General features: G+C 42.2%; 1 protein-coding gene across 1 annotated transcript in view; it reads right to left on the reverse strand.

The window, feature by feature from the left end:
* Positions 1 to 22137, reverse strand: part of cdh13 (cadherin 13, H-cadherin (heart)) — a 402884-nt gene extending 380747 nt beyond the window's left edge. Inside the window, exon 1 of the mRNA XM_080875355.1 lies at positions 21917 to 22137. Within this exon, the coding sequence (XP_080731481.1) occupies positions 21917 to 21961 (45 nt within the window). The 5' untranslated portion in view covers positions 21962 to 22137. The remainder of the gene's footprint in view (positions 1 to 21916) is intronic.
* Between the last annotated feature and the right edge of the window lie 3361 nt (positions 22138 to 25498).

Genomic DNA, 25498 nt, shown 5'->3' on the forward strand with positions numbered 1-25498 from the left:
TGAATCAATGTAAAGTCCTTTTGTTGTTCCTACAAACTTTGGTATGAAGGATATTATATTCTCTATGTTCTGCAATCAGCACATCTTCAGTTATGCAGCGCAGCACTCTCAACCCCTAATTCTAGCATCACATTCATGAAAAATATCCCACAATGATAACTGAAAGTCTAATACAAAGCACCCGTTGGTAAACAGGCGTGTCTGAATACTGATGTGTACAAATATTGGAATCAGATCCAGCAGAATAAACCTGAGTGAGAGTGCTGCGAAACCACTGCAGGAGCCAGCTGCAGGTACGGCACGCTGCTGCTGCTGCTGCTGCTGCAAAAAGAAAGGAGTAATGAATGTAAGCTATACTAGAAAGCTGTGATTGTGTGGAGCTCTGCAATACATCCTGGTTGGAGGGTTCATCCAGGCTTGCTGTAATTTTCTACCTTTCTGTGTGCTCAGGGAAACTCCCACAGCATCACACACAGGAGTCTCATCGTCCCAGAGGACTCCTGTGAAAAGAGGAAATGCACAGCAGGCTCTGCGGCTCGGGATTCAAAACTGGAAAATTACAGTTATAATGGAGAGATGGTGCTGAAGTGGGGTGAAAAGGGATGAAACGGAAGACCAGAGATAATGAACAGGGGAGGGAGCGAAAGCCTTTTTTCATTAGCTAAAAAACATGTAAGAGTTATTTGTCATCATTTCATTTCGAGCTGTCATCATCTCTGATGCAGTGCAGTCATTTCGTTTTAATTCCACTTTAATCTGATCAGCAGCTGCTCTGCTGTTGTTCTCTCTTTACTTCATTACAGGCTTACAATGCTCTGATTATGTTGCCTGTAGATTTGCTTCTTTGTTGTTGTGAGTTTGTGAGGTGATGTTATATGCATAATAAGGTATTCTCTTTCACGTATTTAATATACACTTGCCTTTGCCTTTTTGCTTCTTGATTTCTCTTGATTTTCTGACAGCATCCGTCTCGTTTTATTTTTCTCTCAGTCTCTCAAAGTCAGACTTGAACAGTTGAACTCTGAAGCAACCTTAAGTTTTAATCATTTCTCCCTCTCTCAATTTTTTTTCCACGCCGACCCATTTCATGACATTTTTAATCATCTCATCTTCACTTCACTCCTACCGTTATTCCCTGCTCTTCCTCTCTCCTCCACCTCAGCTCTTCCCCTTTGTCACCCACAGAAGTGCAGAGACATCAGGCGCAGTGATACCGAGATCCCTCTCGCCCCCTTTCATTGTTGCTCAGCATTCTTCTCGTGTACATAAAATCGCATCACTGATCTCAGTGCAAGTGTGTATATCTGTGCAATTTCCATAAGTTGAAAGTTAGTCTCAAGTGGCGGCCTCGGGGCTGATGATCAGTGGCACTTCCATCTTCCCTCTGTTGCCAGCCTCCAGGGGACCACACACATGTGCATAGAGGCAATTTCACACACACGCCTGCATGCTCACAGTCACACTCAGACACAGAAAGATGCATGCACATCGCCACTCTTGGGATCGTCGGTGCCTGAGGCTTGTCTTTGTCTCAGTCGGCCTCTTCACAAACTAGATTTCTCTTTCTAGCACTTCATTCTGACATCATGCAGTCTGAGAAAAGCCGAGAGACAAAGTCTAGCCGCTCAATGACAACATATGAGGTACAGTGGCTAAACAATAATCAAAAGGTGTATTTTCTTAGAACAAGCGTGGCTACTGAGACAAAATAGTAATTCCTCAATCATTTAGACGTCTCTGCTGCTCTGGATAGACCTCAAAACGTGAATGGGGACACATCTGCACCACAACAAAGCTTTGCTCTGGTTTTTTGCTTCATTCCCAACCGTGAGCCATTTCTTTCCACTTTCTGAATGCTCCATCAACCTCCCTCCCTCCTTTCTCCTCTCTCCTCCTCCTCTGTGTCAGAGATGCTGCTGTAAAACAAGTGTGATTTGTTATTCCCAGTGGAGTGGCCTGTTATCAGACAACCCCTGTTGTTGTGATAAAACGTGGAGCGCAGGGAACAATATCAAGGGATAAGCTGGATGGGCTATCAAAAGACACCGCAACTATAATCTCTCGCCTTCCAAACAGACTAATAATAAATAAAAAAGTCTGTCTTTCCTTCTCCATATATTTCTAATGAAAAAAATCATTAGATTTGACGGGTTATATGTTGTTGCTGTATCGTGGCCTGGAAAGACCTGGGTAAGAGCTATAAGAGATACTGCCTCGCATTTCACATATGCTACTTGTTTTTGTTTTATCGCTTCAGTTCAAGCAAGAGTCGATTGATTATTATCGATTATTTTGTCTGCAAAATGGTACATTTTCAACCACGCCCACCAAAGTTCCCACGGTCCACGAGGACGCCCTCAATAGTCTGTTTTGTCTGACAAACAGTCCAAAATGCCATTTCATCTGTATTATATTGTGAAAAATATGCAATGACTTAAAATTAAAATATCAAAATTTTATCATTTGTTATCATTAACCCTAAACTTCCCATTAGTGGGCTACTCTTTAAGTTATAACAATAATAATAATAATAATAATAATATAGCGCTTTTCGGGGCCCTCAAAGCGCTGTACAATTCCACTATTCATTCACTCTCACATTCACACACTGGTGGAGGCAGCTACAGTTGTTATGCACACAAACTCTATCCGATTATTAAGTGATGACGTGACGAATCCTACTTCCGGGCCTAAAGTAGTCTGCATTTAATATGGCTTTTGTGTTGTTAACATGTTTAATGTTTTGTATTTTCTTCTATTTGATCTCAAAAAGCTCCTAAAACAGTCAGTGATCCCTGTTGACCTCCCTCGGCTTTTATTACCGCTAATCATTTATTTAAGCTCAGTTTTTAAAACCTTAGGATGTAACTACAGCCCAGCCCATGCAGCAGTATATGAATGACTAACCTCGTATTGTGGATGGATTATCTCAGTTGTTCTCCTGGCTGAAGTTTGGTCCTTTTACAGCATCCTGCCATGCGATTACATTTGTTCCTGACCACCGAGAACACTCACGTTAACTTTTATCAAGTGGGAAAAAAGTTAGCTTGTTTATATTATGCTAACATAGCTGTGTCGCTAGCGGTCACGTAGCACATCATTATATACCAGCTAGCCAAACTTCAGTAACCCTACAAACGTCACTGCTGTTTAGTTTTCTGTCTTCATTTATGCTGGAAGTGATAGCAGAGCTGTACGTTTGAATTTGTTTCCAAAACCCCGCAGTCAGGACATGCTATATTGTATTTAGATAGAAGCTAGCGAGCTAACTCCCTGCTAACTTCTAACTCCGTTAAATGTCATAAATTCCGTTTTCATGGATGCCTGGATGTTAAACTCAATTGTTACACCTGGTAGAGCAGAACGCTGATCATTTTATTAAAGATGAAAAACTTTAGACAGTTTTTCAACTCTCAGTAATGCTGAGTGATCGTTTGATATATGGACCTGCAGCGGAGTTTAGGCCCAGACACGGCTAGTGATGTCAGACTGAATGATCGGTTAGTCAAAGTCTGGCTGTGTCTCCTTCAACACGTGAGAATATCATTCTTAGAACACGACGATTTTCTGATCAGATTCTAGTTGTTCACAGCATCGATCAGTGACAGTGGTCGACTCCAGTAAATATTCGGTCCTGTAACCAAATATAAAATTGATCTTTAAGTTCATGTAACTCTACATTGCACAGTTAAAGAAGTTATAGCTTCAGTGTAGAGTAAAGTGGGGTGACAGGGATTGACTCACTTCAGGAGCCACCTCAACTGAGCGCTTGAGGAACTGGTTTCTGGGCACTTTTCTGTTAGCGTCACACTTCAGTCCGATGACAACAAGTATGTTACTCTGCACTGCTAAAACCTTCATTAGCTGATAAAGTATTTTCAAATTGTATTAAGGGATCGTAAAAGAACACGAGGGCAAAGGTTACACAGTATTTAGTGAGAAAAATAGGTACAGTTTTAAAAAAGAGTAGATGTTGTTTCTAGCAGTGAGCACTCTGTGCATAAAGAGCCAAGGTGAGAGAAAAGGTGCCCTGGAAAAGCTCCTGAATGATGTTTGATGGTAGCACTTAATCTCTCCCTCTTTCTCCTGCTGCACACACCTACACACACCTACACACACACCAGACTCAACCTGTTCCCCAGTTGTCTGCTATTGCCAGCGACCAAAGGCAGGCCTTAATTCCCTCCAATCACAAGTACAAAGCCCAATCTCTCCACCCAGAGAGAGATTCAGCAGGATAAAAAAAGATTGCCTCAGACCATTCTCTCTCCACACTCACCACTCACCATAATAGCGCACATATAGCTACGTGTAAAATCCCTGAGCACTAGCCAACCAAAAAATGAGAAATAGAAGCCCGCCCACGCCTGCAACAACACATACGCACGGCCATTTATTGTTTGTCACTTTTCATATCCTTCCTTATTTACCCTGCCTGTAATGCAACGAAGTGAAAATTAAATCATGGAAAACAAGCCTGCACTTTATTTGTTATTTCTCTCTTCTGCTTTAAAGTTATTGAAAACTTGCTGTTGTCACCATTGTTTAGCACTCAGCCTAAGGGGGAAAAACACCATCCGGGGGTCTGTCTTCCAAATCCATTTTCCTCTTCCTGTCTCTTGTAGGCCAAGAAATCAGGTAGCTCGTGTGCAGGAAATGCAGGCGATGGAGCATTAGTTCCTCTAAGTGTATTGATAAAACTATCAAATGTCTTAAAATAATAAGTGGAAGATTCCGGCTGATGGTTCTGATTCAGCAGACATATTATTCTTTAAGCAGCTATTTCCTTGTGCAAAACATCATCAATCTGTTTTTTAACAAGCTGCAACTATCATTGGTCTGCATAAAGTACATGCAAGTAAAAAAATAAAAAAAATAAAAACAATTGATACCAAAGATTGACGTTAAAAATGACCGTATAATAATCAGAGCCAAAGAAGGCATCAAAATAATGAGCTCAGTCTCAACTTTTCAACTGTGCCGTGTTCAGTCAGCTTGCAGTGCCCTGGCTAACGCCTGCAAGCAGACAGATGATCTCGCCTGAATCCAAATCTCCTTCCAAATCTCTGCAGTCATAGCTGTAATATGATAATAAAAGGGCTGTTGAGAGAACACAATGGCTTCTATGAGAGCACGGCTGAGACTGTGATAATGATCGAGGAAAATGTTTGAAATCCTGCACGAGAGCCACATTCGTACACCGACGTTGTGTGCGGGAGATTTCGATTCTGGCATTTAGAGGTTTATGCTTGCCCGTATGAAGCCATAAAGGACAAGTCTGGCTCTGTAAACAAGGCCATTTCATTTCGTGCTATGGGAGCTCTCCCATATTGGGTAATGGATGGTTGCTGGGAAATCAAGGATCCCTGTTAGTCTGTGCAGATATGAAAAGATATAAAAGCAAAACATTGACTTGAAGCAGAAACTACACAAACCATTGGAATCAATCGAAATCATAAAAAAGGGCCACTTCCTGTCATTTCGGGTGATTCGTAAGTGGATAACAGACATGCAAAGGATTAATTTGACACTTAGTTTTATGGCCTGAAAGTTTAATGTTGCAAATCAATTCATGGTTTTCTATCATACACCAAACATTAAACAGACATAATCAACATGTAGTTAGAGAAGAGACGAGATAAGCAAAATTGAAGGCTCCATGGATAAACATGAGTTTATGAATGAAAAAGTACATGAATAAAGAGAACAGACATATTTAAAGCATCTGACTGTGTGCATGTATATATCTTATACATGTGTCCATGTGGCAGAGCAGTTTGTGCTATACTGTCTCCTGTACAGTGACTCATATGTTGGTGTGTCGATGTGCATGAAATTGAAAATTGCTTTACATCCTTTTCATTTTTCTAGCTTTAAACACTTTTCATTTTCTTCCCCCCAAAATCCATCACTCGGCTCTCATCTTCGTGTTTTTTTAATTCTACTGAAATATGATATCTCCTTTAATACATTTGTCATGCAAACATTTTACAGCAAAGATGTCTCAATAAAGTCGAATGTATTTGGACTCTGTGTATGGAAATAATACCAACACGCCAATTATTCAGTCATGCATGTGATTGATTTTGTGTGATTTCTAGACCCTCACAGCAAGTCTTGGTTTTTCGGGTTGTTTGGTTATGAGTGAGTGTTGTCCAAATGCTCCAGACACAAACAAGAGAGTAAAAAATATGATCTGATTAGACGAGAAACAGTCACAGGTGGAACGAGCTGAGGAATAAACAGGACAGAATATAGGTAGTTGCTTTGGAGACTACGATTTGTCATTCTATGCAGCAGCCTGTGAACACTCTCACCAAATAAATATTCATGACAAGTGGAAAGGGTCGTTCAGTCTCGTCCTCCCACTTCTGGAAAAAGCCTGGGTAAATCTCCACGTGAGAAATGACTCTGTCAGGACCCATTTCAAAGCCACAACTCAGCGACCCCGTCCATCCACAGTCCACACATGAACGCTGCCAAACAGGCTCCGTCTTCCATAATTCCGCTATATCTTTTTTTTTTACTTCAAACCTTTCTCGGCATTCACCACCTGCCTCGCCTTACCATCCACCATCATTACCTGCACTCTCTAGTCTCTATAAGTCTCCTTCTCTCAGCTCTGCTCTTTATCTGTCTTTTCCACTTTGCATCTTTAACCACATTAAGGATAAAGAAGCTGGACAGACGGGTAATTTTGTGTGATGAATGTAAGGCAGCTCAATTGTGTTTATTTTTATTTCTTGTGTTTTTTGCACAGATGGGAATAAATTTTGTAACCAGAGAAAAATAATAAGAGAATATGAGAAAAGACCAGGCAAAGAAATCTGGAGCAACAACAGATGCAACATTTTTTAGAGAACTGGTGAAAGGTGGCCAAAAGTAAGTGTTTTCCCAGTAAGTATTGATAATATAAAGTCCAAAGTCAGAGATGATCAGAGCTTAAACATGGATGATCTTTAACTGATATCTCCGTCCCATCTCAACCCCAACCATTTGATGGCCGCCCCCCCTGAGCCTGATCCTCCCAGAGGTTTCTTCCTGTTAAAACTGAGCTTTTCCTTCCCACTGTCACCAAGTCCTGGCTCATAAAGGCTGATTGTTGTAGGGCTGGGTTTTTATTATTGATTAAAATCGATTCTAGCTTGGATAACATGATATCGGTTCATTAAAATCCTGAATCGATTTTTAAATATAAATTTATTTTTGCCCAAAATGCCAGAATCTCAGGTTAAACCTCACAAAATTTCTACAACCACCAAACAGCTAGAACAGTAAATGAGAGCAGGTACACGAAACCCAACGCACCCGAATCAGCGAGCTGTCGCCTTTCTCACCCGACGGCACGTACGCAGACACGCCGTCGGGGCTGAAAGCCGACAGCTCGCTGATTTTAAAGCATCGGCGGGTGATTTCCTCTGACTTTTGCTGTTTTGCTTCCACCACGATAAAAATCACACTTCATGTAGAGCTCTCTCTCTCGCTCTCTCTCTCTAAATTGATGATCAAACCCCACCCCTACTTATTACCAGTGTTGGGTAAGTTACTTTAAAATAGTAACTTAGTTACATTACTAGTTACTTCTATCAAAAGTAACTCAGTTACTTCAAGTTACTTGTTACTTTCAAAGTAACTAGTTACTAGGAAAAGTAACTTTGGTTTTACTCAGAATTGTGTTTTTAATATTGTGTTGCTTCCATAACTGGATACCAGCCAGTCTTCTAGCTTGCTTACTGGCCACAAGTGCTCTGTGCCATCTACCAACAGAGAGGAAAAATAATGTGCATGTTTCCACGAGAGAAATCCCACGCCTGGACCGTCGTTCACCGCCGCCATGATTCTAGCCTACGTCACAGCGTCATGTGCGCTTTTAACATCCAACACGAAAACTGCAGTTGTGGTGCTTTCGATTGTACTCGGAACTCGGAAATTCTGCCTTCCGAATAGGAAGATGAAGGTAACACTGCAGATGAGCTGCATACAGGGTCATCTGCTATAAAAACCCAGACCAGGAAAACCACCTTCATGTTTTTCTGTTTTATCCTCAGTTACTTTGACACAAAGGAATCTGCTGTGACGCTCACACCTTTGATAAAGTCTCACAAATGTCAGCTTTCTTTTTATAGAAAGGAAAATATAGATATGTACTGATAAGTGATCAGAATTATAATATTTCTCACTGTCTGAGGCAAAATTTCTCCGATTCAAATCGAATCGTGGATCGCAGCCCTAGATTGTTGGGTCTTCACCTCACAATATAAAGTGCCTTGAGGTGACTCGTGTTGTAGTTTGATGCTGTATAAATAACATTCAGCTGAACTGGCAGTGAAATTAAGAGGCTGTACCTCGAGAGTGTTTTCTGTGAGATACAGAGTAACACAACGAGTGATATAGAGTAGCAACATCTACCACAGTGAGAACAATAATGAATGAAACAAGTTGATGGTGATGAGTCTGTAAATATCTGTATTCTTCACTGCTCCAGAAAAAGTTACCCTATTCTAGTTGTTCAACCAATTTCTTCGTCTTGCTTCTGGTGTGGCGTCAAATGCTTGAATCTACCTGATGTGTAAAAGAAATAAAATAAGTGTCTCTGTGTCCCACAGTGTCCACTCCAGCTGCCAGTTCCCAGAACACCACACAGGGAAACACTCGTCCAGAGACACTTATCAGCACATCCTACATCCAAACGTGTACACATGTGAATGTAGTCTACAACTCGTAACAAAATCGTCTGTGTCAAACAAATGTGGAATAGGTTTTGTTGGGTTTTTTCCTGTGATGGGAAAAAGAAAGGATTTCGTGTGTGACCCACATGCATGTGATACAAAGTCCTACGGATGCCCTTAGGCCTCTGTGAGGGCAATTAAAATCATGATGGAGCCAGAGTCTAACAAAGACACGTACAATGGGGCATAAATCAAAGATGTAGTGTTTTGGGGTGGAACAGAAAACTGGTCTGCATGCTTCGGAGGCCATTGCCAGCATCAGCCTGCATTGTAACATGAAAGTGTTCATTCTGTAGTTTGTAGCCAATTACTTTTGGTCAGCACATCACAGAAAATAAAATAAAATACGATATAGTGTCTCAATTTGGCAACTGCATGTTAATGTCTGCTCTCCCACACACTTATTACCACTTCTTAGTTAAGTCGAGTTACTTTCCAAGTTGAGCACGCAGCAGCAGGAGGAGAGTCCACCCACCCACCGCCAAAGCAAAGTGCTAATGCCTCTTCACATTCAGACGACGAGAGAGAATAAATTGTCTGAGCTTTTGATGTTGAGAGTTATCAAGGAGCACCTGTGGTGGAGTCAAACACTTGACATGTGCATTCGGTTTCTGGAATGTGTTTGATTGAATGTTTAGAAATAAAATGTTGTAATTATGAGCAATAAATATGATTGTGATGGCCAACACCTCTGTCTACGAGCTGCACGGTTATACAAAATCAAAGACATGTTTGAATTGATTTGTTTTGCAGGATAGTTTCTGATGAGCACATATTGGAGTGAAAAGGTGAATGTCGAGAGTTTCGGTTAAAGAATCAGAAATGATTTTCTGTCGATAGCATTCGAGTCTTCTCTGTTTCTCAATTGCAGCTGCTTTATTTCACTGATAGCTGACATCCAAATTAAAAGCTCAAAATGTAGCCTGCTGACTACAGTAAGTGGCCGGTGGTCACTGCTGCCTTCCAACATATATCTGTCAAGTGGGAGATGTTTTGGAGAAGTCTGCGTCTTTTTCTTGCACATCGTGGAAAAGGCGAGAGGACTGAGACACTAAGGTAAATATAATTCTACTTACAGGTTTTCATTAGCCTTCGGTAAAAACACTGAGAACCAGAGAATGATGCTGATCAAGATCACAAGCAACTCTACCAAATCTCCAAGGTTGCTATTAATATTTCAGCTTTTGTTAATCACTTAATATTAAACTTATAGATATTTTTAAGAGAAGAAAATCCAACCTTCCCAAAATAATAATAATAATACAGGGTGGGCCATTTATATGGATACGCCGCAATAACATGGGAATGGTTGGTGATACTAAAGTCCTGTTTGTGGCACATTAGTATATGTGAGGGGCAAACTCCTCAAGATGGGCGGTGACCATGGTGGCCATTTAGAAGTCGGCCATCTTGGATACAACTTTTGTTTTTCCAACGGGAAGAGGGCCATGTGACACATCAAACTTATTGGTAATGTCACAAGAACAACAACGGTGTGCTTGGAGACTTTTTCATTTGATTCAATTTTATATGATGGATTATGCAGGAAAAAATAGAATTGGGCTGAAAGGTCTATCGCTTTATTACCTATTCAGGTTGTGTATCATGTTTTTTAAAAGTACTTTTGACAATAAGCAGTAAAGTAACAGGATTACTTTCTTGGAGAAGTAATCGGTAATTAATAAGTACTTACTATTTTCAAGTAATTTCACCAACACAGCAACTACTTAAACTACACGAGTGTCCTGAAGACATAAAGACCTGGATGATCTCTAATTTCCACCTAAATTCAGATAAAACTGAACCCCTAAAAATCTTATGAATGTGCTGTCTAAGCAGATACTTGGTCTGGATGACCTGCAGTAACACTGTGAGGAACCTTGGAGATGTCCTTCAGTGTGCATATTAAGCATATATGTAGGACTGCTTCTCGAAGTTGTACATTATCTCTGAAATTAGAAACATCCTGATTCAGGGTGATGCTGGACAACTAGTTTATGCATTTATTGCTTCCAGGCTGGAATATTATTATTCAGTGTTATTAGATTCTCCTACAAACTCTTTGAAAAGCCTTCAGTTGATCCAAAATGCTGCAGCGAGAGTCCTGACAGAGACTGGAAAGACGAAGCATATTGACTTCTATTCATTGGCTCCTTTTTAAATCCATATCAAATTTAATATCCTTCTCACATAGAAGATCTTGAATAATCAGGTCCCATCTTATCTTAAAGCCCTCATAGTACCATATCACCCCAACAGAGCACTTTTCTCTCATACTGCTGGCTTGTCTGTGGTTTCTAAGGTAGTTGAAAGTAGAAATGGGAGGCTTCCAGGCCCCTCTTCTGTGGAACCAGCTCCCAGTTTGGATTCAGGAGACACGCAGCCTCTCTACTTTTAAGATTAGGCTTAAAACTGTCTTTGTCAATAAAACGAATAATTAGGGCTGGATCAGGTGACCGTGAATCCTCCTTTAATTTTGTTGCAATAGACCTGGGCTGCTGAGGGTTTCCCATTACACGCTGACCGTCCTGTCTCGCTCCCTTCACCCTAAAAAAGATCGTTGCGGATGCTGCCTCTCCCTGAGCCTGGTCCTGTAGGAGGTTTCTTCCCACTGCCACCAAGTGCATGCTCATTGTTGTGATTTTTCTTTACCTTCTCCTTGATGGGACTGTTATTGTGATTTAGGGCCAATAAAAAAACTGAAATAAAGCTGAGCTGAACTTAGAAAAGTTTAAATACTGGAGGCATCATAGCACAGTCAACCAAAATGATCAATTTGTTGTATACTGCAGTAAATGTGTCTCTCACTGAACATCTTTATATGTGTTATGTACATGTTTCTGTCAGTGAGCAAGACTATGCAGAAGAATATCATCAAACAGTGCTATGTTAATTCAAGCCAATTTACAAGTCAAATCCAGGCATTTGTTTGAATCTATTTTCATACAAATTAGGTCAAATTGTATAAACAATCTGATCACTGATACAAAAATAAATCTCACATAATACAACACTGGAAAAAAAACTTGTATTCACATTATAAAATAAACTAAAACCTTCCCTCTGAGATTTCAGGCCACACTGACTTGACAGCCTCACACAGTTCATGCAGATTTGTCAGTCGTACATCCGTGATCTCCTGTTGCACCACATCCCAGACGCACTCTGATTGTGGAGCTCATTATCATGTTGTCATGATCATCTCAAACTGGTAAAGAAATCTGTTTTTTAGATGGTTTATTCAGCTGAAAGTAGCCATTAGCAGATGGGTGCACTGTGGTCATATAAGAGAGGTCACGGTCAGCGACAGTACTGAGGTAGGCTGCGGCATTTAAACGATGACAAAAAGTCGCCTAATATCGGCGAGCCCATGGAAGTCGAGGCGTGCCACGTCGTGTGGTCTCCTTCAAGTTTTGACATGTTGTGTGTTCAGGAATGCGCTTGTGCATTTCTTGGTTGTAGTAATTCGTTATCTGAGATACCGCTGCCCTCCTATCAGCTAAAACAGCCATTCAACTCTGAGCTCTGAGATCAAACAAGGTATTTCAATCCTCACTGTATATTTTTACTTTTAGAGAACTCTCTAGAAGCCCTCGAGATTGTTATGTGGGAAAATCCCAGTAGATCAGCAGTTTCTACAATACTCAGACCCACCTGGCACCAACAACTATGTCATGTTCACAGTTACTTAAATAACTTTTTCCTCATTGTGAAGCTCTTGAACCGCAGGTCATCTTAACCACGTCTACATGCCCAAATGATGCCGTGTTATTGGCTGACTACACGTATGTGTTAATGAACAGACCAGCAGGTGTATGTGAAAATGGGAATCTAAACTGAGATAAATCATGATCTCTGTCCAAAACTATAAACAATACAATATAGACAAACTTGCATGTGTATACTGAGAATTCAAATTTTTGAGTTAAAACTTTAAACTTTGAAATCTTTCTCTGAAATTGTGCTGAATGATTCCTGTTTAACTCCACCGAAAATGTTGAGATTGTTTTTCAGAGAAGACTTCAGTTATTGCTGTAAGCACTCGGAGTAGGTTACTTTGAAATACTGCTCTGGAATTACATATAATGGTTACATTGTTGCCATTTTCAGAGGCACAGAATTCATTGATAAACTGTTTAATGGTCAGATGCAGTCTGTTCTCTGTCTCACCATCTAAATCGAGATGTTTTCGCTGTAATTTTAGTAACTTTTGATTCTCTTTAGGAATATGAGGCTAACGGCTTCACAGGGCTGAAAAATAAATAAATGAATCAATTTGAGAAATCAGAAAAACTTTAGGTGTGGCCAAATTTGCAATGCTATGTTGGGGTTCAAGTATAGAGCTGAACCATTGTGCGATCTTCCTAAATTGTGCTACATAATTATTATAGGTTTGGATTTTAATGCATAATATTATTATTTTATTTAAACAAATGTGCATCTGTCATTTCTTGTTTTTAGGATTTCGACGTTACTTTAAAATGTGATGTTTCCTACAGTATCAGATAGAACAGCGAGTTTTAACAACAGCCATGTTTCTTATCTCTCATAAACACAAATAAAAAAAATACTCCAGTTGCCATGTGTGGACACATTCTAGCTTCGCTAAAAAGGACACTCTCCTCCCTACTGTGGCTCCATTAGAAATAATTATCCCCAATCGATCTGCCAGTCCCTCTGTGGAGCAGGAACATGAGCTTGTCTCAGCTTTAACAGCCTTCAAATGTCTGTCAACTGTGTGTGTGTGCATTAGTATATGCTCGCCCAATCCTGCTCTATGCAGAGCTTTGTTTGACTTGTGACAGCTTCCTCCAGGTTCTCTAATTCTGCAGGTAGCTTGTCCCAGTGCTGCAGCAGAGCATGTCTCCTAGTGGGAGTCTAGGAAAGGTAGAAAAGCCCTTTCTGAGCAGGTCAACCACAGGGGGGACTGTAATAGTAAATGCGCTGATAACCGACCACCTGGTGTGACTCTACTGCGGCGTGAAAAACCAAGCCGTCACTACGAGGGCCACCACAGCGGAAAATTGTGTCCAGTAAAGCGTACGAGGTGGGGAGAGGATGTGACAGTGAAGACATGCAATCCTAATGAAAATCAAATCCAGTCAGCTCGCTCGTGGCAGAAAGCCTATAGCACACACTGCATCTCCCCTATAGTTGATAAGAGGGGTGAAGCTGAGATAATGAAAGGGGCGGCAGCCAACCCCGCGTCATATCACTGTTGTCAGGTGAAAACTTTGGATCTCAAGACTGTAATCCTTCCCTGTGGTGAAAAACAATCAGCTTTAATGACAAGCGTGCAGTTTGCAGTTGTTTGAATTAGTTACAGCGTGAGTGTGAAGAGGTGGAAACGGTATCTGGATGGAAATCTCTGCACTCGCCTCGCCAGACCGCAGCCAAAGCCACAGTTTCATCTTTACCTTCATTACTGCTGCCTCAGCCATCCCATGAGGATCACAGCACAGCCGACAACACCAAAAGCCCTTAAGTGTACTTGCGAATAGCTATCTATGCACTTATGCAGATGGATCGCTCCGTGCCCTAAACTCTATGTTTTAATTACTTTGGGTCTGGAAGACAAACTCCTGCATGGATCTCCCCAAACAAGAACTGGCTGAGGCGGTCTGAGATCACCTTGAAAGAGTCTCTTCAGATCATAAAACATGGGCGATAAGTATCACGAAAGCAAATAATCGCTTCAAAATTAGGGTGATAGGTCAGGAAGTAGTGGGAACACTGATTCTAGCATCAGTACAAGGAAAGAAGGTTCACGCTAGAGTAAAGTTTTAGGTTTCTGATTGCTACGGCATCGTGTTAAAAAGGACCTTATGAACTGAGAATCCTTTGAGATGAAGAAAGCTTTGTGAAGATGTAAATCTGCAGTGCACTGAAAGTGTCACATAGAGCAGCTTGCAGCGTTTCCTGGCCTACATATTGTGCAAACTTTGAATTTTGATAGATCACAAGGACAAACCTTAAAGGGAGATCACATATCTTCAAAATATAATAAAACCAGAACCTAATGTTGTGACGAACAGGGTTGTTACCAGTCCACTGGCACTCCTCTTTCCTTTTCTTTCCACTCGATTCTTTTTGCCCCATCATTTAATTCATTTGTAAGCTCAAAGCCTTGGACCTGCCTGCATTAATATGAGATAAACCTGTGAATAGAGCGCGACATTAATTGTGTCTAAAGGAATTCAACTGAGGTGGCAGCCCCCTCTGTCAGTGGCAGGCAAAAGTTGGCTCTCTCTCTTTCCCCCACATGCTGACATCAAAAGCAATAAGTGGGAAGAGCTATTCTAATTGCCTTGAAGCGACCTGCCTGCGTAGGCACCAATAGTGCTTTGTGTGCTCACTTCAAATGAGTCCTCGAATCCCTGTCTTTTTCTTGACAGGCAAGTTCAGGGGTTTAAACGGCCTCTCTACCTTTGCAAAAAGCACTCTTACCATACCAGCATCCATCTATAGGAAAACATCTCACAAAAACAAATGTACACACCTACACAGTCACACCTGCAGTTTAAACACTAAGTGGATCTAAGTGGCAATTACCCCTGACGTTTGTTCGAAGGATATCTGGCATTTTGTTGCCATCTAGGCAGCAGGGGTGGTACTGCATGCGTCAGACCCACCTGATGCCTCCTGAATCACTGAGTTAGGGATAAAACAGCGTGAGGGCCAACAGACGATGCAAAAACCATCCTGGTGTCTACCTACCAAGTGAAAAGGAGACGAGATATTTTCAGAACAGAAAAACGGGGAGCAGCATAGGTGCAAGTGGGATGATGAACAAAAAAAATCTACCTATTTTTGTTCGCAGCAAAGCCAAAAAAAGGATGAAGCGAATAAGCTGCAGTGATTTCTCGTAAAAGTCAAGAAACCCTTCTTAGCTATCATTTCCGTTTAACAGCAGAGAGGGATTTGATTACTTCAAAGACCTTTGCTGAACACAGAACGAAGTGAAAACCCAGAGTCGTGTTGGGAGAGAATGAAAAAGTAGGGCTGATGCCTTCAAACAATCTCATCGTGCTCCAAGTGGAGCATTAGAGAGTCAGTCTCCACTGCTGCTTTAAGAACAATGTTAAAGTCAAGGTGATAATACATCCTGTACTATTATCCAGCTTTAACACCACGTACAGCCTTTTTGGCTGCTTTGATCAAATCAACACAAAAATTACTCTTTCAAAATGTGTCTGCAAATAGTCGAATTATATTTGAGACAATCAGAGCAGATAAAGCAGTAAAACGTCAACGAGACCAAGCTCATCTCATTGCACTAGTATGACTGTACAGGACACAGCCAGGGAGAGCCTCACCGATGATAACGTCATGAACAATATTATAATGAATCAGGACCAACACAAATCAATCAGTTCTGTCTTATTACTGCATCACCAGACTGTGTTTAAATATAGTGTCAAAGCTGGGACCACTTCACTAACTCATCTCACATATATACACGTACAGGCACGCTGCAATGCAAAGGTGATGAGCCAATCAACACCTCTTTATCCCTGTGAACTCTATACTGGTTCACATGAGAGTTCAGAGCTCTCCTTCTCTGCTATTGCACCATGTTGCTAATTCTGCTCTGCTGTAGTTGTCAGCAGTTGTCAGTTGTACAAATTATGAATGTTGCTTTAATATCTAAGCAGATATTAAAAGACATGTCAAAGTTTAAGTGAGCTTTTTAAAAAAAAACCTGCTCATTATCAGCAAGGAAATAATCTGCATCATTTTTGCCAGCAGACGAATCCATAGGGGACAGTGCAAGGTAAGCATATGGTAGGCTGTGCATCGCATACTTATGAACGCCTGTTCATCTATTTTTAAAGACCTCCTTAAAATTTAGTTAAAAAAAATATCTATAAATCTTGCTAAAGGCAAGAACTGGTGCTCATCTCATTTCTGATCATTTCAACCAAATATGGGAGCGAGATAACTAAAATCTGCTTTTGTTTTGAAAATGCAAACAGGAACACCAAGAGTTGTGTGTCCTTCCTTCGTATCTACTACAGTGAACCATTTTAGCTAACTGGTGACTCGCGCCACACTGTTGTAGCTGGAAACTCCACCTACAGAAACATCAGCAGGGAGCAGCTCACCTAAAAGATCAAGTGCAGCTGGCAAACCTCAATCACCACTTTGACCCTGTGGCTGTGACTAACGACACAGTCAGTGATGAAAAGCCAGCTTTTTAATGACCTGTGGCCTCGTGTTGCACATGACTCGTGAATGGTCTGCAACGCGTCTCTTAGTTGAACTAAATAGAAAGTGCATGGCAGCAGCAAAGGCTAATGCAACTCACTGTATCATCATCTGCTACTATTATCTGTAAAACTACTCTTGTGGAAGAAACAGGACCCCGCTGTACCAGCCTCTTACATGAATACACCCACTGTGCTGCTGGCAGCTTCACACACTTTGAGAGGAGTCATCGCAATCATGCTGAAAAAAGAAACTCGCTCTCCTTGCCAAACATAGACCCATGCTTGTGCTTTTGTGTGTGTGTGTGTGTGTGTGTGTGTGTGTGTGTGTGTGTGTGTGTGTGTGTGTGTGTGTGTGTGTGTGTGTGTGTGTGTGAGAGAGAGAGAAAGCAGAACGACATATCTGGATGTTTTGGAAAAGAGACAAACGGAGCGGGTGAATAGCTCCTGAATATCTGTAACGTGTTGCACAGAGTTTGCTAAAGCTGATAGTGGACGACGAGGGGGGCGTGGCATGACCATCTCACTTTCTCTGACACTTGAGATTTTGAATGTGGCGTCAGGGGCACGGCTGCTTTGCTCTCATCAGTTATCTGGACCTGGGTATCTGTATAGCTCTTTGTCTGTCAGCCGCTTTATCTTTGTGCTTGTTCATCTGCTTGTCTGACAGGGGAGAACAAACTGTGATGGAAGCTTGATCAACTGGAGGGACGACGTTAAACTGCACCGCTATGTCCTTCACACATGGTTACTGAGGCCTTTTGTGCATGTGTGTATGTTTGTGTTAGTCTTTTGCTTGACTCACAAACGCACCATTAATCCTCTGTCCTAGAACGCGACATTTTCCTTTTTTTCTCTCCCACTTGGCACATTTCGTGATTACACTACACAACGTCCACTGGCGTTTTGCATAATTAGGCCACTTATATCAAATGCAGGCAGATTCTAATGGAGCGCTAAGGGGACATATTTACTTTAATTACTACCCTCGCTATCTCTGCACTTCATCCTCCCTTGCTTCGACCTCCTCTAACCCACTCCCTTCCTCCAGCGAGTGCAGTGGCAACGTCGAGGGAAAGAAGATTGAAGAAGACTGTTTTTGCCTCAAAGGTCACACTCTCTCCTCATTGGAGTTAAGATAGCATTTGACCTTACAGCCCATTACAGAGCATGTTGCTCGACCACAGTCTCAAGGGAACAAATGGAATAAATGGATAAATAAAAACTCGGAGTCTACCATTACAAGGAAAGAGTGTGAACAGGTGTGTGTTTGGAGTTGTGCGATTGTGGGTCAGGTGTACGGGCACATGTGAGTGTTTTATTTACAGGAAGCTTTTAGAGTTTTCTGTCAATAACAGCAGAGTCTGAAAAAAATCTCCAAAGAGCACTCTAACACCACAGACCACACTTGGCTGCGTGCTTCCACCCAGGAAAGAGCATAGATAAGTACTAGAAAGCCTATTTACCAGCTGATTGTTAGAACCACAGTAACAGGGTACATTTAGACAGCAGAGTCTAGATTGCTATTGGACTGCTTTCACTTGAACCATTTCATGCTCCTTTTATTCGGGCTGTTTGTCTGCCTCTGTAGGCTGCTAAGATTGCAAACTTCTCTGCAATTTCTCTTAACTCTAACCCTTTATTTTGGCAGCACGGCTGTGGGAGATGAAACCCGACGGCGCCGTGAGAAGAGATGAGGGAAGAATGAGAAGAGAGCAGGGAAGTGTGAGGAAGGGCGAAGACCACGAAATGAAAAGAAAGAAACCACCCTGCCTTAATGACTGGCATCATTAGACTTTGTGACTTGTCATCCTTCCGTTCTTTAACTAGACTCCATCATAAAAAGTCCATCACTGAAACAGCACTTAGTAGCAGAGGGGTGCCAGGTCTGAAAAGACACTCCACATAAGAAACCTTGAGTGAGGAAAGAGATCTTAGCTGGAGGTCTCCTTTTGAAAGGATAGTTGATTGTAACCAGTGATGGACGTGACGGGCTCCATCTGTACAGTCCATAAAGAGGAAAGCACACTAAAGTGCACAGGCGACACACTGCATATTTAATCCCTGGATAACTGAAAACGAACCCTGGTGTTGTATATGATTAAAAAGGACTCGAGCTAGAAACAGAAACATTCTAGAAATGACAATACTGCGACGAGATGCACACCTGCTGCTGCGCTCCTGAATTATAAATCGCACCAGCATACCAGAAATGGCAGTGGCCTCTATTTTTGATCATGCTAGATCAATGACCCGCCTCCAGGACTGAGTGTCTGCGAGAGACGGAAGAGATAAAAGAATAAAATGCGAGCGTGTGTGTCAACTCTCCCAGTGTGTATGTGTGTGTTTGTATGTATCACAGTGAAGGTCAGCCCCATCTATGAGTAACAGGAGACCGTGGCAAGCCGCTGCCTTCAGCTGCACACTTTAAACATTTTTACTGGGGACCGTGACCTCCCCCTTTCCTCTCCGTCTCTCTCGGTGCCGGCGGCAGCTTAAACAGGAACGTTAACAGTCCGTTGGTCACCGCAGCCGTAAACGTCCACGACGTGCCCAGGTGCCAACCCAGGAATTTAAACTGTAGTAAAACCGTCTTCATCTACGGGTGAGAGGCGAGAAAACAGCACAGGGCAGTTTGAGAAAATAAATGGTGGATAAAGTTTGGTTAATCAGCTAGTTTGATGGGGTGGGGGGGGGGGGGGGGGGGGGGGGGATTCGATGGAGGAAGACAAGGAGGAGAAATCAAAGTGGGAATGGGTGGGGGATCGTTGCACCTGCACCTCCCAGCTGTGCTGCGCCTATTCTGAATCACTGCTCCACCGGGAGAGACTGCTTAGCGTTCGATCTGGAAAACAGGGATTTATTACCAAAGAGGGGGCTACTAGTGCAACGTGTGCGTATATCTGCATATCTGTGTGAGGGGGTGGTGGGTGGGTGCAGCAGCTTACTGTGGAGATGAGTTTGGCTCCCACCTGTCTGACAATCTCTAAAAAAGAAAAGCTAGTTTGAGCCTACACGCTGCAATACGTGTTATTCTGCAAGACAGAAAGGGAAGTTTGTGAATATATATTTATTCATCTGGATGATGAGTCAAGTAGAACGACTGTGTAACTCACATTTTGCATAAAAAGCTGTTTGGTTTGTTTTCGGCCAGACTGGGAAGAAAATCGCTGGAGGCGACAGTACTGTCATATTTTTTTGTTTTCACTGGTTTGCATTAGTCAGTGTGGATTCACACCTTGAATGATTTATATTTTGGGAATTCCAAGACCTTAGCTGTCAGTGATGACAGGACAGCCACAGCACAAAGATTCAGATTTTAACATAAATATTTGTCCATCAGCTGCAGAGGCTAAAGGAAAGCCCAAAGCACGTTTAAAGGTTTTTGGAATCACAAATTTTAAAAATTACTCAGTACTGAAGACATTTTATAAGACTCTCCATTATGTTTTCCAGGGCGAGTAAGTGAATCTACGCCTTCTCACAAAGATGAAAAACATATGCGTGTGAATAAGACGCAGCATACACGTGCAAGAGAGGCCAGGTCCTAATCAATAAAACAGGGAGTTAAATAATTTCTCTGTCGACACTATTAACCTGAATCTCAGCAGATAAGCAAATTGAACTACAATGTAGAAATGGCTTATCCAATTAAAAGGGAATATAATGCACAGCAGGAAGTGTGCACTAAACTTGCACGGGTCAAACAAGAAATACCACAAGAGCTGTGCTGCCTCTCAATACTGAGATGAGGGCGAGCAAGAGACACACAGGATGAGAGGAGCGAGAGAAGCAGCACAGCACAGTTTCCCAAATGAGCTGTTTGCCTGGCACGCTTCGGGGCTCTCGCATTGTTGCTGTGTTTAGAAATAGTCTCAGCTAGGATGCTTTAAAAATTAGCTGCCGCTTAAACCTTTGCAGCATGCCACACGAATAGAGCCTGACATCGCACAGTGACTATTTCAAAGGAAACTTGTTATGATCTTCAAGAGGGATGTATGAATATGCATCAGCAAGAGAAGGTCAGAGATCAAGGCTGGAAAGAGGCGTTTGTGCACCTGGATCCGTCCTTGCTCGAGTTCACAAAGGTGGATGAAAATACGGCGAAAGTGACATAAAAGGAAGGTTCGGCATCCTTGGTGCAGAAATCCTGCTCTAAAGATTTGACTGGTATTAACAGCTGTTCCGAGTTACCGCTCCCTCTCTTCATATTAAAGTCAGATCAAACGGACGAGTGGCTCTATCACAGTGGGAATTAAGGCTTTATTAAATATCTCAAGGGAGCCCACGTCTGCAGAGACCAGTGGACTTGAGTAAAAATACCCAACACAGCAGAGCGGCCAAGTTAGTTCACTGCCCCTCTTTCTGTGTCTCTGACACCCCCCTGCCTTTCCCCCTTTCCCCTCCTCTCCTCTTCTCCATGCTCCTGTGTGTGCTCCTCGCTCACACACTCACACCCTCACAAGCCCAAAGAAACGCTCAAGTTGGTGGCTGAGCGGAATATAGATGCGACTGGAGACAAGAGCTGGTGCCGTGATTTGCACATAGACAGAGGATACACACCCTGCGCTCTGCTTCAGTCTTCTTCCATCTTCAGTTTCTCTCCTTCCCATGTTTTCTCTTTCTCTGGACAAAATGTGAAAGGCATTGCTAAAGTGAACGAACCCCGCGCACACTGCCAGACCCTCGATATCCTCTGCCCCAAACTCGGAGCCCTAAATGACAGTCAGACGCGCGCAAGAAGGGCTAAACGGGAATAAACTTGCACGGATGGACCTGGCTGTGCAGGTGATGTATCGTGTGCCATTTCCAGACCCGGGACAAACTTGACAACACATATGTTTGCGCCATTAACACACAAGGGTAGCCCGGGTGAGACCAGGCGGAAGACCAGAATAAAAAGAGCGTGGGATCGCTCCCAGTCTCAGCGAAATAGTCCCCAAATCCCTCACACACGCGCACACATCTCGTCTGTCTTACCTGGTGGAGGAGAAAAGCCAAGAGAACGCAGACTCCAATCTCCATGGTCGGTAAAATTTCTCTGGGTGCGAAACACAAACAGCTTCAAGACAGGGCGATAGAGACTCTGTGAGCTGTGTTCATAATTCCACTGTCCAACCGCCGGAGAGAGAGGAAAGCCTTTCGCCGTGAGCCGCCAGCTGCCAACTTCCTCCAAATATAACTGCAGTCTGATCAGCACAGTGCTGGATAGTGAAGGCGAGACCACGACCAATAGATTTATGAGCAGGACAGAGACGGGGGGGAGGCGGAGAGGGGAGTGGTGGGGGATCAGGCGGGGAGTTCGTCGCGATCCAAGCAGCGGGTCAGCGTCGACACCCGGTTCGTTTGTGGAGTTTTCGGCAGGTGCAGCCGCAGGTTTCGAGGATTCATCAACATGACGCGTATCGCGCCGTTTCAGTTTTCACACGCGACAGGTTTATGCCCCCGATAGTGTCTGTAATTCACCCTCTTTTCAAGATTATTTACGGTGTCTGTCATCAGTGTCAGTGGCGCACGGGAAGCCTCTATTACCCACGAAGCCGCACCACTGCGATGGTGCCTGAGAGAAAAACTTCAGTAATGAAACATTTTAAACCCAAACTAGAAACACGAGCCGCGACCAAAGAGGCTTAAACATGAATCATTCACTCGGCCTTTAAAGTAAAAGGCTGGAGATGGAGTGAAGCCTCCCTTCTCTGTGGCTCTCAGCTACAAGCCCTCTTGTTCTATCTGAAAATGTAAATAGGGCTTCTTTCGTTCGTTCTTTTACTTCAAGGACTTCTTCAATTTCAAGCACCATGTTTTTCAAACGAATGCTTCTCCAACAGGAGGTGTTGTTGTTGGAGACTTTTATCAGGTGTGGGCTTCGTTTTCACAGGAATGCTTCCAAGAGCACAGAGAAAGGCTAAAGGGGTTACCCTGGCTTAAGAATAGAACAGAAATGCGCTTTTCGGTGTTTTTAGTTTAGAACATAGAGCTAAAAAAGAAGAAGGAGAAGCTGCACTGAAAGTAACCTAAAAAGCAGTGACAATAAATTCGTCACCTACATATGCAAAGGTCGTTTTTTACATTTATAATAAACATGCAGTAAAAGAAAATTCGAACTGAACTTGGCTGCGGTGCACATGCTGAAAAGAGAACTGCGAAAATTCATTCCCCGCACAAATTAACAATTGATCATTTAGCTAGAAGCAAGGAAACACGCTGACACGAATGCAGCTCTAAAGGAAGCTATTAAAACACAAGATCCTTGTCAGGTGTCCTTGAGAGGGGGGGGGGAAGCACTCAGTAGCTAAAGTCATGCCGTTGTGTAACTGACTGTGACCTCTGAGTTTGCAGGTGGGAATAATCAATTAATTACTGCACAATTATTAAAGAGGAGGATGGCTCATTAGAATTCAACCCTGCTGCTGATTAGCCCTAATAACATAAAATATAGTGTAGGGAGATTGCCTTTGGTTCTGCAGGGATGATGTAGAACAAAGCATGTCGGGCACTAGCTTAAGCCTGCAGTTTCAGTATCCTGCCATTTAGTTGACTATCAGCAGAAAAAAAATCCTAATACGGAAAAAAAAATGTTGTGAAAAATGTTCAGGATTCAGATATCTGCCAGTCTACCTCGTCACTGCTCGCCTCAGTGACGTGTTCCTCACTGAACCTTTTTTCATGGCCCAAAGGTCAGATGTCTATAAACCAGCCCATCAGTCTTTCTTAAGGGGCAGCATTGTCACAAAGCACACTTAATCTTCATGCAAAGTACCCCTAACCTCCAACACAGAGATAAGTCGTAGAGGCTGAGACAGATGGATGGGTCTGCTGTTCAAAGCAACTGAACTCTGACATAATGGAAACATTTAGAGCTCTTTACTCTCCCTTTCTATTCTATCCATCTGTCCATTTCTTACACCTAAACAAGCGTAACATGGGACACATTTCTGCATACAGCCATCATGATTTGAGAAAAGGAAAAGGTTAGCCCCACACAAAAGTCAGTTGTGGGTCATTGTGAGTGTCTCTCAGTGCAGCAGTCAAGTTCCTCCCTTCAGTTTCTCAATGGATGTGATAAATGAGGGCAAGAATTGTTGTGACGCCTGAGGAATTGCTTTTCCCAGACAATATTTCTGCCATATTCATTTATCAGTAAGTAAAAGCATAGGGCTTGTATCACTGCTGTCTGCTCAGTTCAGAGCACACACGTTCAGCTGCGGACCGCAGGAAGATGGCTGGCATAATCAATTAAAATGACACAGCTGAATGAAGAATAAAATGTCAAACAGTGTGTAACATTCCCTGTCACATATTTCATGATCATCACTACATATTTTAGATTATGGGAATGACACAAAGAGCGTCATATTCGGTTTTGTAAGCCGTGGCTAAGTGGAATCAACAAATCATGACTGAAGTGTGTGTTCGGTGGGTTTAGCTCAGTCAGTTCTACGGTTCAGTTTCATTACTCTCAAATACTCCAGACTCGATTTTGTAACCTCAGAAATATAATTTCTACTTGTTATATTTGTGGCTATTGAACATTTTTTAGTAATTATGTTTCTATAATTCAGATTTGATACCTAAAAATGTGACTGGTGACTGATTTAACTGCTTTTTCAGTCTCTTCTCAGCAACTTGGTGGAAAATTATAGCTCCACAACAACAGTAGAAGTTAATGTTGGACCAGTTGTCTGAAATAGGAGGATAATATGCAGCCAGTGAAAGAGGATGTGGCCACGCTGACTGACTTTGATTGTTGTCTGTCTGAGGTTGCATTTCCTCCATCTGACATCGGAAAAGACTGCAACTGCATATAGTAAGGTATTAAAACCAAGGACCCGGATGTTTGTGCTCATGTCCCACATAAAGAAAAGAAAAAAATATAGTCCTCTGAAAATAATTATGTCTTTCAAGAAATAAATAGTGTATTATTAGTAGTGTTTATCTTCTTTTTTCTGTTTTCATAGAATAAAATAATACTTTTGATATGTGAGAGGAAAGACCAACAATGTTAAGAGACAAACGAGCCAAGAATGGAAAATATAAATACGACATTTCTCGTGTATATTCTCATGTATGTACAGTAACAAGTTATCCATCCTGTATTTATTCCTTAATGTTTTGCAACATCCTCACACTCTGCATCACTGCACATAAATATGCGACATGTGTTGCTTTTGTCTGTTTCATGTTGCTATTGTCACCATTATAGGCTCCATTCATGTAAACAGTCAGTAAAGCTGATTCTGATTCAGAGTCATATTACTAATTTCAATGGGATCTTCCACTAGAAAAAGCAAAGACAGTAAAGTATGATCCCTGCCACGGTCTCTGTCAGCTGCTGTTTCCAACTGATATCAAATACATGGAGCAACCTACACTTCTAACAACACCTAAAAGCACCCCTCATAACAACTGTGCCTCCCCAACCCCAGGAAGGTATGGTAATCAGTTCAAGAGCCTAGACACAGAACTGTGTCAGGAACCTTTCGATCAAGACCGAACGAGGAAAAGCAGCGAGCACTTTTCCAGAAACGCAACCTTGAGTTACACCTCACTTCAGAACAGAGA

Source organism: Rhamphochromis sp. 'chilingali', assembly GCF_963969265.1.
Source record: "Rhamphochromis sp. 'chilingali' genome assembly, chromosome: 2".
In the NCBI taxonomy this organism is placed as follows: Eukaryota; Metazoa; Chordata; class Actinopteri; order Cichliformes; family Cichlidae; genus Rhamphochromis; species Rhamphochromis sp. 'chilingali'.